Below are 14,090 nucleotides of genomic sequence, written 5' to 3' on the forward strand. Positions count from 1 at the left end.
TTCTTTGCTTCCATTTTTGCACCATCATTTGCATCAAGTTTACACTGTATTTTGAATCCAATTTAACGTCTTTTTATGCATCCATTTTGTGTCAGTTTTTGCATCTAGTCTTACGCTAGGTTTTGTATCTAGTCTTACACTAGTTTTTGCTTCTATTTTTGCACCAGCTTTGGTGCCTATCTTTGCACCATGTGTTGAATTTGATTTAGCACCAAATTTTGCATCCATTTTTGTGCCCATTTTTGCATCTTTTTTTGGACCATTTTTTACATCCACATTTACGTTTGATTTGTCTCCATTTTTCCCATCTCATTTTGCACCATATTTTGCGTCATTTGTTTCATCCAATTTTGCATCATTTTTAACACCATCTCTTGCATCTAATGTTACATCATTTTGAGCATCCAAATTTGCATTTATATTTGCATCTTATGTTGAGTCATGTGTTGTGTCCACCTTTGCATCTTATTTTGTGTCTAATGGTACATTCAATTTAGAGTCATTTTTTACGTCTATTTTTGTATTTGTTTTTGCACCAAGTTTTGCACCCAATTTTAAGCTATTTTATGCCCCTTTTCGCACCATTTTTTTGTGTCTACTTGTGTCCAATGTTGCACCATTATTTACACTGACTTTTTCATCCAATTTTGCATTTTTTTTGTTGTCTAGTTTTACATCGTTTTCACCATCCAAAGTTGCATATTTTTTTGCCTCATTTTCTGTCCACATTTGCATATAATTTTGTGTCTGAGTTCGAGCCTAAATTTGCATGTGATTAGGAATCATTTTTTACATCCAATATGGCATCCTTGGTTTCACCTTTTTTCAGCCCCATTTTGCATCTTGTTTTATGTCTTTTCTTACATTTTTTTTTTCCTTTTTTGCACCCAAGTTTGCATCCCAAATTTACACCATTATTTGCATCATCATTTGGCATATTAATTTGTAACGTTTTTTGCTTCTTTTTAATGCTCAACTTTGCATCTTATTTTACATCTAGTTGTTGTCTTTTTTTGCATCTAATTTGGTGCCCATTTATGTGTCCTTGTTTTTGCCCAATTTGATATCCTTTTGTATGCCATGTTTTGTCCCCTTCTTTGTGTCAACTATTGCACAATTTTTCACTTCTAATTTAAAACACTTTGTATGTCAATTGTTTGCATTTTGTATTAATTCCTAGTTTAACATCCAATTTTACTTTCAATTGTGCATCCATGGTTACATCCGCATTTGACTTCTTATATAGAGTATATTTTTCTTTACATATATGACCCCCTTTATAGATTCATAGTGAAATATATGATAGTTTCTAAATATCATTAAAGCAGATATCACAATTCAAAATCATTTGTAAAGAAATTTAAGAGAAATTGACAACATCCATCCAAAAAAATAACAATGTGTCATTAACAATTTTCAAAACATGTATAAAATAGCAACATAATACTAATAAAATCAGTATTATTTTTAATCAAAACAAGTAAAATTCAAATATGATTAAAAAATCAAAATATTTCATGAATATCGTTATTCTACGATAAATTAACAACATACATAAATCAAACTCATCGTATGATTACAAAATCAAAATGTCTCATTGATATAGGGTAAATTCACAACACCCATCTAAACATAACAATGTCATTCTACACAATAATTTCTTCATAAAAAACAATGCATGTGCATGCCTAGCTACCACCACCAAGATCATCCTCATGATCATCTTGACCATCCTCATTACTCTGATCCACATCATCACCAACACCGCAACTATCATCATCATCTCCTCCTTCACCACCATCATCCTCATCCTCATCCTCATCATCTCCTGATATATGTTGAACATAATTTGGATCATCGTCTTGGCAATCATTACCTATAGCATTCTGACAAAAAAAATCAATATTACATGTTAGTATTAATTACATAACACAACGCATGTTTTTGTTATACAATGTTAACCATAAAATGAGGTAAGATATAATATCTAATAGTACTAAAAAATAAAATGAAAATATGGTTTAAAAGTATATTGGAAATCCAACTAAGATTACATACCATAGATTCCATCCAAACAACAAATTCAACCCATCTCTTTTGCTGCAGCACCTCCTTTTCCAAATGATTTGGAGGTCTTCCATATTTTAGTTCCTATCAATCAGTAAATAGGGAGAAATTAGATAACAATGACTTTCTTCTAGTACAAAATTTATTAAAAAAATATCACATGTTTAATATACTTACAAAGGTTGTTATCGGTGCTTTTAAACCTTTCTGGCCACTACGATGAGTGACTTTTGTCTTGGTTAACCTCGCCTTGGATGCCTTGTCCTTAAACATAAACCAATTCAATTTATTTTCACACAAATACATGTCTAAGATACTTATAAGTATTAATACATTCTAAATAATGTTTAATGAAAAATTCAATACCTGAATGCTCTCATTGCCGGCTTTTCTTTGTGCATCCAACTTCTCATATGATTTTACAAGTTCTTTCCATACTTTAAAAGGTATGTCAATAGGTCTTTGTTTCAGTCTTTGATCTTGAGGCATTTTTTTAATTTTTCTTGTTTGGTTAAAAATTTTGGTTAAAAAAAAACCGAACAAGTAATTCACATCAATGGCATGGGGACTCTATGGATATGTGTAAAAAAATGGCTATAAAGAAAACATCCAAAAAACATATGAGCTCTCCCTTTGATGGTCACTTGGGGCATATGGCTGGAAAGGAACAACTCCATTTTCGAAAATCAAGGACAATCCTTTCTCAAAGTCCTTCCTAATATTTGCTCCAAATGTCTTAAAATGAAAAACAAAATTCAAACGTCATCCTTAAACATCTCCCTTAAATATAACGTTGGACCATAAATTCTTCACTTTTATTGTTATCGGCTCTGGAATGATTTTTCTATATGCAATTATATAATGAAATATGTGTGCACTAATGAAAAAACATTGAGTTTCATTTTTCATAATCACAAACAATGAAACAAGAATCACACGTAACTAGCATCATTTTGGAAATTTTATATTTATTAAAAATCTTTAACATGTTTTCCTCCCATGTCTCATAAAAAGGTGTGAAATTTTTTATATACTCTCCAATAAGCACTACAACAAAACCAGCGATTTGGAGGTTTTACACTAAGTTTTTCAACATCGAGCTTACTAGGGCTTGCACCACCGGGGTTATTAGTAAGAATCTCATGAGGTTTGCATAGCCATGATTATTAGAATCAAAATAGTAGGATTTTCACTAAAAAACAAGTTCATAGAGCTTTCCTGCTGGGGAGAAAATCACAAGTTCAACTTCTGCAGTGCAGAGCACCGAGAGCTCGTAAGCTTTCTTCAGCAATCCACCTACGTTTGGAAAATGTAGTCTGCCTGCTGGCGATGTTCTCAATCCTCTTCCTCTGCATCTTTCCCCTCACTATTCTTGTATTTCCTCTTTCGTTTTTCCCTCCAAACAAACCCTCTCAAATTGAGAAAGCAGAACAACTCACTCGATGAGAATCCGAATCCAATTATCGCTTCTAACAATAACCCAATACGATACCAAAAGTGATTACACAAAACCTCATTGACTCTTCATTTGTTTGGAAAAGAGCCAAGCATATACTTCTGACGAGGGTTTCCATCTCAAGTCTGGCTCGCAGGACGTCGCTTAGTCAATTGCGAGAAAAGTTTTCCACCTACCTGTCACATACGGTTTGTCACACTATATATTAAAATAAGGTTGATCATACTAACAATAAGGTTGTATAGTTTAAAAGGAGGGCTCTCCTGACTGCATTTGGTTGGTTTATAGAAAAGATTGCTGGAATGTGTAATGTGAATGCTCTGCTAACTGTTTTTTAAGCATTTGGAAGTATTAAAACCCCCTAGGATAATTAATGTAAGACCTGTTAATTAATGTGTAAAGATGGCTATTGTCCTTGGGCTACCTAAGCTGTTCGTGTTTAGTGATCTGTGGTATTATGACTCCTCAAGTCACTATTAAACCATGAGAACCATGCCCAGGCAGACTAGTGTGACATTGTGGATGAGAACCAAAACTAGACTCCTATAACCTCCTTTTTCATCCTTTAAATTGCAGAATTAACTGACTGTTCTAGTAATCGTTCTTGAGCACCTGAAGATGTGCACCCTAAATAATAAGAATAATACCCTGTAACATATGAATAGTCCATCCTGTGCATGTAGGATATGCACATGAGGTCCAATAAAATCACTAACCAGAATATCAGGTGTTATTAAAGCCTCTACAGGGTAATTGCAATAGTTCTTCATTTCTTATTACAAGAGTTTCCAATAGATAGGTTTTGAAACAGCTAAATTAGTTCCATAGACATTGGTTACATAAAATTACAAGTTCCAATGCTCGAGGAGAAGTCTTAGCTTACCCATAATCTCCCTACATATACTTGTACAAAATTTGTATTGATCCCACCATATCAGAAGGCCATATACTCTGCCCATTGTTTTCTTCTATCTTTTGTGTTTTTTCAAATATACCATTTCAATTGCTTCACTTGACAACTTTGTTTATTAGACAAACACAATGTCAGGCTTGTCAAATATTAGCTTCTTTTTATAGAGCTCTACCCTTATTTTCTGGCTTACCTCTTCTAGTATTCGAGGTTACGATCTTCATGACATTGTAAAAGAGAAAAAAACGTTTTATTGACTTCTGGTGTTGGAATTGTAGCATCATGCTTTGTTCCCTAAAGCCTTCACAACCTTTTTAGATGTTTGGGGCCTTTCGAGTCCTAACAATGATTTTTCCAACTGCTTCCAAGTTCCGTCTGCACAATCCTTGATAGACTTATTTGTTTTTTAGTTATCTGGGTGCACGATAATCCCATTCACATGGTTTTTCATGCTTCTGCTAAATTGTCATCCACAAGTGATGTTTTCCACCAAGAAAAGCATGTGTTATTTTGGGCTTGATGATTAGGCATGGAATAAGGGGCACCGGTTCAACCTCTCTTCTCAATGCATATTCTGGTAAGAAAATGGGACAAATTTTCTTGTGAATGAAAATTGAAATCCCTGTAGTCTTGAAAATGCAAACCTTGACTATAATGGGGCCTCTAGCTAGAAATAGGGCAATATGTGTTCTCCTTATGCAACATCGACATATCAGTGATTTTCAATTTGCCCGATTCTCAGGTGGGTGATATAAATTCCTTGTATATGGATGTTGACAATCAAGTGACCCTTGCATGTTTACCCCCCATGATGTACATTCAGTTGTAACCTAGCTTGGAGATTAAGCTAATCCATATCCACATGTTTTTAGCATACATTTGCTAAATAACCTTTCAACTTGTAGATAATTCACTATATCTCATCCACATGTAGTCAACTTACTGAAGATTAATTAACTTGCACATTCTCTTGTTGAAGAGAATTTGTGCTCGTCCATGCATGAGCTAGATTGGAAATATTCTGGAAAGCTCCTAGTAGTCTCTGTCCATGCATTTTGATTTCTGTCTCATGAAGGTGTCAGATCTACGTTAGCTATCCAAGACTTCGGTTCATCCTTTGACTTTGTTAAATTCAAACTTCATCTTATAATTTTTAATACTATGTATTGGGAAGTGTTCTCTCTCTGATCTGATTTGTGCAAAACTAAGAAACAACTATGAGAAATTACTAATTAGCCTAAGGTCACAGCTAATTACTCCTCTGTTTGGACTGTCATTTCTCCAGTCAGGAGGGTGTCCCTCGTGTTCATGCACTTTCAGCACTTGGAAGCATATGCTTGGTCAATATGAGTGATCAGCACAGAAAGTAGTTTTCATTGATATATGTGTAAGCATCCAAGGACACAAGAAACTTATAAGATCAAATAATATGCAAAATCCCAGTCCACGACCACCAAATATGAAAGAAGAAAAGATGGTTGTGCACTTTTAAGTGATAAAAATCTTCAAAGTACAGGCACTTAGGTCATTCACACTACTGCAACATACAACACTGTTCAACCATCGAATTTGGAGAGCTGTAAAGAAACTGCATGGTCAAACTCCATCACTGTATTAGTCAAAAGATTGTTTGCATCATGGAGATAAAATATGAGAATGATTGCAATAGTATGCACTGCACAGAGATGTAGGCAGCAATGAGAGAAAGGAAGGATGGAAGAGAACGTTGACTGCTCACTGAGAAAACTCTAGAAAATAATGCCATTCAGTGTTCTCTTATAGCTCCCCAAATTCCCAAACGTGGGTGGCCTATTCATGCAAAATCTAACTGTTGTTGAGTGGCTGAAGTGAGGAAAATGCTGCAAAATTGCCCGATAACAACCATAAATATGGCTTCCACTAAACCATTGCAATAAGTAGCTTGATCTCTTCATAAGTAAACAAAAACTCATGCAATCAGCTAGAATTCCATTACTAACTAATTTGTCTCAACAAATAAGAATTCAAAATCAGCTTTCTTGTTCAATAATAAAGTTCCATCTCACATGTAAAGTTGCAAACTAATCAACGGGGTCAACTTTGTCATAAATACAAAATAAACATTTCCCAAACTTCAAGTTTTCCAAATTTAACAAAGAGGAATTTTAAAATCACCCAAATTAAGTTAGGCAGCTCCTTTGCACCTCCTTTCTAAAAATGGTGCCAAGCCACCCACTGAAAATAGAACTGGAGTCATGAAAAACCACTTTTAGCTAACTACCAGATGTACCGAAGGAAGGGCACCTAGGGTATTCCTTATAGGATTTCCTTATACCTCATAGGCAAACAACCATTGTCCCTTCTATAGATGAGCAGAATAAGTGCTTGGTTCTCTACACTAAATAAAGACAAAGTATAGTACTTATTGCTGACAAAATAGGATTTAAATCACGGTTCAATTGCTTGACATTCAACTGGTCACAGAATTGTAGAGTGCATAATCATAAGTGATGTTGCAAGCCTCATTGCTCAAAGTCTAAGGGTCTTGCGAGCCATAATCATAGCCATGTATGGCATATCTTGTGATTATGGCATTTTATGAGGTCAATTCTTGTGAAGACATTTCAGTTTATAATAAATTTTGAACCTCAACAGAGTTTTGGCAAGACCTGGCTGAGCTAGGACATCAACAACACAGCTGACATGAATGACATAATCTAGCCTCAAGAGGGAGCCTCTTTTGTTTCATCACTCTAACAATCTATGAAGTGGTGGAAAGCATAACAACTTCCCCTTGAATATGACACCTAAACTGAGTACAAATCCTAAATGATGCAGCCCTTGGTGCATGTCTCTCAAAGTATCGATATTTCAAATGTTGAAAGCTCTTGTGCCCATTTGATATGCATTCGATTGCAGTTCCCCTGAAGAAAGAATCTTATAAAGGCGAGGCCATGGCCAATATGTTAGCCATATCCATTGGAGTTGCCATTGCTTGACAACTTTAGTGTGATCAGTCCCACCATGATTCACATGGCCTTCTACTCAACACTGGCTGTTGCTATTGTAAGAGTCTTCAAGCTCGTTGAACCCATAGTATTGATAAGTGTATTCTTTGGGTCTCTGGTTTTCAAATTATGCCTATGTTTTCCTCTCAGTATCATTATTTCAAATGCCGAAAGCTCTAATTCCCATTGTTGTGTATTTGATTGTGGTTTCCCTGAAGAAAGAAGCTTATAAAGGTGAGCCCGAGGCCAATATGTTGGCCATATCCATTGGAGTTACTATTTCAGCTTATGGGGAGGCCAAGATGAATGCATGGGAGGTGATTCTCCAGTTAAGTGCAGTTGCATGTGAGACTACCCAATTGGTTCTCATACAAATTCCACGAACATCAAAAGGGATTAAGTTGAATCCCATCACATCTTTGTTGCTCCTTGTTGCCTTGTTTTTCTCAGCACCCCCTGGGCCTTAGTAGAATACCCATTTCTGATAATCAGGGTCTCTTCCTTTGATTTGGATTACATGACATTTCTGCTTGTGCCTTGGCTCTTAATCTTGCAGTGTTTCTTCTGATAGGAAAGACTTTAGCCTTGACTATGAATGTTGCTGGTCTTGTCAAGGACTGGCTGCTCATAACATAATCTGTGTCTGCAATAAATGAAAAGGTTACAGTCATAAACTTGAGTGGGTGTGGACTGGCTTTTCTGGCTGTCTGTTACTATAATCATTTGAAACTTCAAGCTCTCAAGTCCAATGACAACCAACCAAAGTACCTCAGCAGTGCAGTTGATGCCAATGATGAAGGAGAAGGTTTGATAATGACGAGTGGGAGATTCTCAATCAGAGATTCAGAACCAGTAGAGAAAAATCAAACTCAAGCTTCAGGATTAGGTATTTAGATCATTAATATTGTCTTGTGCTAGAGATTACTGTTCTTGGATTGGCTCCTCTATGCCCAGATCTATTTGCAGGGAACAGGCCAGTCATTCACAGTGAAGAAGATAATGACAAGATTAGTGTATAATGATGGACAGGATGGTGCCATGGTGCCAACCTAAATCTCAAGTAAGGAGACATCTGTTCATCAATTTGTCAAGAAGCATGGCCTACAATTCAATTGCTCTAAGCCTATCACTTCTTCCACCTGTCAAATAAATTGTTTCCTGTTTGTTTAGTTGACTATGGTTCTAATAAATATACTATTGTTTGATGTAAAAAGACAAAACAAAACAAAAAATATGGAAAGTTGTGACCCCATTTTCTAATTACAAATTGAAATCGGATTACCATAGTGACCACCTCTGCTTATTGGAATCAAAAAGGGGGTGGGTTATGCACAATCCTCCGTATCATTTGCTATTACCAGAGATAATTAAAGCCACCCTAAACTCAAGTCTTAACTATGCTGATAGGGTGTTTGGGGAGGGGGATCCCTTACCAACCCACTATAATATGCACAAAAGCATCCTAAGAACATATGTAAAATCAACCCTTCAATGAAATGATCCAAGAATATAGGTACTCAAACATTGATTTTATCAAAGAAAAACACAAGACAGAAAGAAAAGATCATAACAAGGATTAGAAGAGTCTAAGAACAGTGCTCACTGTCTACAGAGCCAAGACGAATGCAGAAGAGTTCTTCCTTCAGTTCCCCATCTGAGAAATCAGTTGCATGCCAGACCCAAGTTTTATCACTACCTGCGTGCTCCTGAAGTGACATTGGGGAATGAACTGCAAGGCAAAAAAAAAAAAAAAAACATAATCCAGATAATAAGGATCAACACAAATTCTCGGCACAGAAAGCCTCTTAAAACTTGGACGTAAGATAAGCTATTACAGTCTCAGGGGGGAAATTACACAAAAAAAAAACAAACAAACAAATTTACATACTTAAATGGTTTGCACATATTTTCAATGTCTTGGATTGCCTCATGACCATCCGAACCTTTGTAGTATCCTTGTGCTTAAGAAACTTTACTGTTCCTACACCACGCTCCTTCCATTGATTCCCATCCTTGTCAAACCTGTACAGCTTCGCCTTCCTGCAGGGTCAAACATATAAAAAGAATGGGAATATTAATAAACAATGAAACTGCATTAGGATCATTTTAAGAGCCCATGGCATCCATTAGAAGTAACATCCACAATATCCCACCATATCAAATGCATTCAAAGATAAATTACCAACGACCTATTAAAAACACAGGAGATATTCCTTAACATTACCGAAAAGGATCCCACAAAAAGGCTCAATAATAACATCAAACATGTAAGAATACAAATCATCAACTATTTAATAACAAAAGAATGCTCATCCCATACATCCCCATAAAGTACAGAAATGATCAACATCCTGTTCAAAACATCATAGAAAGTCAACGAAAACAGTTGATAGAAGACCAAAACAGACATATGCCTGAATCATACCACCTCACAACATAAAAAGACAAATCACCCTAATGCCAATAACCAAAAGACAGATTATCAAATAGGCCCAATTCAGTATTCAATGGCTAATCCAAAAACCAAAAAATACAAAACCCCGTATGCTTAACAATAACAAATGACCATCACACCCCCACTAAACAAGAATAACAGAGAAACCATCATAGATTCTTCAAAGACATTGAAAAAAGGATGGCCTATAGTTCAACAAAATATAAAAAGATTCGTCAAAATACAAAACCCCCAATGATAACAAATAAACCATCAAATGCATCCCCGAAAAAATCTTCATCGGCAGCTTATCAACATAGGAAAACAATTATTACAGACCATAATGAGATCAAAAAATGCTGATCAAAATATCAATGGGACATCAAAACAACAAGAAACTCACAAAATACACAGAAAAGCAAAACCCTAATTACCCAATAAAACAAACCATAGCCCGCTAAATGCATCTACCATAGAGTTTCTTCAGCACCCCATTGAAATGACAAATCCGATCATCATCAACAGGCGAACAAAACATCGATAACCCGATAAAAACATATCTTACTAAAAAGGAGAAAAATTAGAAGTAAATAACTGCCCAAATGCATCTTCCTTATAGTCAAGGTCCCATTTATGTGCACAGGAAAAGGGCCACCGAAGAGGCCATGAGAACAACTTTCAACTGAGAAAACAAAATCATGAAATAGCCATGGATTAAGAAATTTACATGTCAAGAAGGACATCCTCCTCTTCTTCGCCCGTGGTGACAGTAACCTCCTCAAGCTTAACAATGGGTGCAACCTGAGCTCCAGTGTCCTCTTCCTTTCTGGCATCATCCTCGTTCTCTCTCGAATCGTCATCTAATGCCCGTGTAAGAACAGGATCCTCCTGAGTTCCAGCCATCCCAATACTAGATAGTGCACAGAGGGAGGGCTCGAATGAAATCGATGGATCCAAAATATGCCAGAAACTCACCCAATATCAGACACGAATGCGAAACCCCGAGGATTTTGGACAAAGGATTTAACTGTGCAAAAATGCTTCGAAGGCAAAGGGCAATGAGGTCGACGGAGAGAAAACACTCTATATAAGGGTTTTTGAGGTTGATGGAGAGAAAACACTCTATATAAGGGTTTTGAAGAGGGAAGGCCGATAGCTGTTAAAGATTGAGAGTAAAAGTAGCATCGTTAAAGATAATATAATAAATTATTACAGGGATGGTTGGGGGTTTCAAAGGGAGAGAAGGCCATGGAATAACCCCTAAATCATCTCCAACATGAGAGGCCTACTTCATTCATGTTGTCATGTTGGGACCAGAGGTTGTTGTGCGTTTTTTGTTTTCGCAATTTTGAACTCTTTCCTCGGTGATATATTATTGAGTTTATTATAATAATAATGGGATGGGGTTGAGGGGTTTGTAAATGAGATAAATATGGAAAAGTAATTAGAAATATTGGTTTTAAATTATTATAATAAGTATTGTTGTGGTTGATCCATGATAAGTTGTAGGGTAGTTGGTTTGTATGGGGTTTAGTTGTTACGAGGTCTTAAGTTCAAATGTCATGGGGCGGGGTTGAGAATGGTAGTCATTTTGGGTGCATCAAAACTATTCTAAGGGGCATCTTCCACTGAGCTTTACACAATCTTCGATGTTGAGGATGAAAATAATATGAATATGCCAAGCTCACTCTACAGCCTAGTATGGTTACAGCCATGTTTGTCCATCATTCCAAGGGGCATCTTCCACTGAGCTTTACACAATCCTCAATGTTGAGGATGAAAATAATATGAATATGCCAAGCTCACTCTACAGCCTAGTATGGTTACAGCGATGTTTGTCCATCATCAAAGTTGAAATTTTGCTAGTGTCGGCCAAAATAAATTTAAAAAAATAAAAACTAAAAAAAAAAAAAATACAAAACATTTAAATAATGTTTGCTCATAAAAAATAATTGCCAATGAAGAAATTGGATCCCTCTCCGCTCATATTATATCTATATTTAAGATGGGTCTATGCTAGTGGATAACACAAAAATCACAAAGTGAAGAAGAGTTTAATTTCAAGTCAAAGCAAAACTTTGGGACTAGCGCAATTCATCTAACTTCTATTGAAATGCGGTATTTATACGTGTAATGTGATATATATATATATATATATATATATATATATATATATATATATATATATATATATATATATAGTGTAATTGCTATTATGTTGTTAAATGGTTGTTTAATTAATGTTGGTTATTCGATGGCAAGATGGTTTTGTAACTCTTAATGATGTAATTGTTCATCTTCTTGGTTGTAGTGTGCCATGTTGTTGACATACAAATATTGTAATGGAGCCAAAAAAAAATGACAGTAAAGCATAGTTGGAAGTTATAAGTTTATCCTCCTGGAAAAGCAAAATTGTGGAGTTAAAGAACCACTTCTAGGAAATCAATTTCCATCACATCCATAGGGCGCTAAATACAACTGTAGATTCTCTCTAAAAAAGAATTATTTGTCTGGAGACAGGTTACATATATTATGATGAATTAGTTGGCAACCCAGTTCAAAGTTCTCATTCGATGCCCATATACTAATATGAATCAACTTTAAGTCAAATTTTCAATTAGTTATCAACTAGCTTACTATAAATTTCAAGTGAGTCTACATTCAGCTTTCAATTAGCCTCAAATACAATGTCTTTCTTTTTCTCTTGACAGGGGCCTCTTCATGGTTGTATAATACACTTTCGGGAATTTTTGGTTACATGCTAATGTCATTTCTAGTCACTGTCTTCGTTTTTCTCATAGTAGGGCCCTCTTCGTGGTTGTATAATACACTTTCTACAATTTTTGGTTGCATGCTATTGTCATTTCTAGTCAGTCTTATAATTTGCAGAAGAAAAAAAAATTGTAAAACCCTGGTTTTACAACAACTTCTTTTTCTCTTCTTCTGGGTTGTGATGCCTTGTCTTCTGGCAACCCATTGTAATGACAGAAGTTACAATATTTTTGTCAATGTTTGTGCTTTTTTTCTTCCTCGTGAATAACAAAAGGGTCCTTTTTTTCTATAGTAATAAGAAGAAGAAGAATAAGAAGAAAGATATTGTAATGGTTATGTCATGGTTGGCATTCCTAAATATAAGCAGATATAGGATAAGCATGCATGCACATTAGAACTTGGTGCGCATGGATGGAATTCAATGTGCCAAATGATGTAGATGTTTCACAAGCATGGGGTGTGACATTTCAACCCTAGTTATCAATAGTGATGAGAGGCCACCAAGGACAATACCCCTTGGACCCTATGATAAGTGTTGCACATTTTGGTGTTAGGAGTGGAAGGGTAAGCTTGGTTCGAGGAGGTTGGTTATGGGATGTTTTTTGGTGCACATGAGGTTGTGCATCAACTACCATGGCTACACTTGAATTAGTGGGTCTTTACAAAAATAAAGTGGGAGAGTTAAGTTTTGTGAACAAAAGTAGCCTATGGGTGATATTTGCATTGATCACTTGTGTTAGGAACCTTTTTAGGCAAGTTAACTAATACTTGGAAGGTGTGAACCATGTAATTGAAATAATTCAATAGTGTCCTCCTTCCTTCAAATGAAGCAACAAAGCCAAGAACGTGACTATCAAATAAATATTAGCCCCCTATTGAGCCCTTGTTGCACATTTACAAATTGCTCAGACATTGATGTCATGGTGTTTCACACTAAGTATATCTAAGATTACATGTGATAGTATATGCCTCATTTTAGTACTAACAACTTCATTAGTTTTGTTCTTATATATTACATACTTTTTTTATTTGTGGTTGTTATGTATGTGATGTTTATAATAATTACAAAACTAACTATGTGAAAGCACCCCTAACATAAATTTTCATTTGGCACTAATAATATTTTCCTTACAACCCCCTTCCTTCATTGGCGGTGGGAAGGAAGCTGATCCTTCCTTCCCCCCACACCCCCCTTCCTTCCTTTGGAAAGAGAGGTAAGAGCAAGAGTTGGAAAGATGCCGGAAAGAATGCCTACCTTTGGTAGTTGTGTTGTCGTATCGAGAGAAAGAAAGTCAGTTACCTGTCGTCCTCCCTTCGGTAGATGAATGCCTACCTTTGGTAGTTACCTTCGGTAGGAGAGAAAGAAAGTCGGTTACCTACGCTTTGCTTCGGTTGCCGTATCGAGAGAAAGAAAGTCGGTTACCTACGCTTTGCTTCGGTTCGGTAGGAGAGAAAGTTGGTATG

At 35.9% G+C, this 14,090-nt stretch overlaps 1 protein-coding gene across 5 annotated transcripts; it reads right to left on the minus strand.

The window, feature by feature from the left end:
* Window positions 1-1,486: 1,486 nt before the first annotated feature.
* Window positions 1,487-10,917, minus strand: LOC149142094 (ran-binding protein 1 homolog c-like). 5 transcript variants are annotated; one of them, XM_089447244.1, is made up of 5 exons: window positions 10,582-10,917; window positions 9,309-9,460; window positions 9,024-9,149; window positions 2,059-2,151; window positions 1,755-1,886 (listed from the first exon to the last, which is right to left on the minus strand). In XM_089447244.1, the coding sequence occupies exons 1-4, from the start codon at window positions 10,755-10,757 to the stop codon at window positions 2,084-2,086; spliced, it is 522 nt and encodes a 173-aa protein (XP_089303370.1). In that variant the 5' UTR covers window positions 10,758-10,917; the 3' UTR covers window positions 1,755-1,886; window positions 2,059-2,083. The 5 variants fall into 5 exon arrangements, with proteins under 5 accessions (XP_089303374.1, XP_089303373.1, XP_089303370.1 ...); XM_089447245.1 differs by lacking the exon at window positions 1,755-1,886 and adding an exon at window positions 2,245-2,331 and having other exon boundaries at window positions 2,070-2,151; window positions 10,582-10,915; XM_089447247.1 differs by lacking the exon at window positions 2,059-2,151 and having other exon boundaries at window positions 1,724-1,886; window positions 10,582-10,915.
* Window positions 10,918-14,090: the final 3,173 nt, after the last annotated feature.

The sequence above is a fragment of the Pinus tabuliformis genome, chromosome X (genome assembly GCF_031772625.1).
Source record: "Pinus tabuliformis cultivar Carrire ecotype Pingquan chromosome X, CPIR1, whole genome shotgun sequence".
NCBI classification, from domain to species: Eukaryota; Viridiplantae; Streptophyta; class Pinopsida; order Pinales; family Pinaceae; genus Pinus; species Pinus tabuliformis.

What these genes read in the sequence shown, in the direction of transcription:
- LOC149142094 (XM_089447244.1), bottom strand. Translation starts at nt 10,757, where the DNA reads ATGGCTGGAACTCAGGAGGATCCTGTTCTTACACGGGCATTAGATGAC. An exon ending in GAGGATGTCCTTCTTGACAT is followed by an intron (nt 9,461 to 10,581) that starts GTAAATTTCTTA and finishes TTGACCCTGCAG; the next exon opens with GAAGGCGAAGCTGTACAGGT. An exon ending in TCGTCTTGGCTCTGTAGACA is followed by an intron (nt 2,152 to 9,023) that starts GTGAGCACTGTT and finishes ACTGATTGATAG; the next exon opens with GAACTAAAATATGGAAGACC.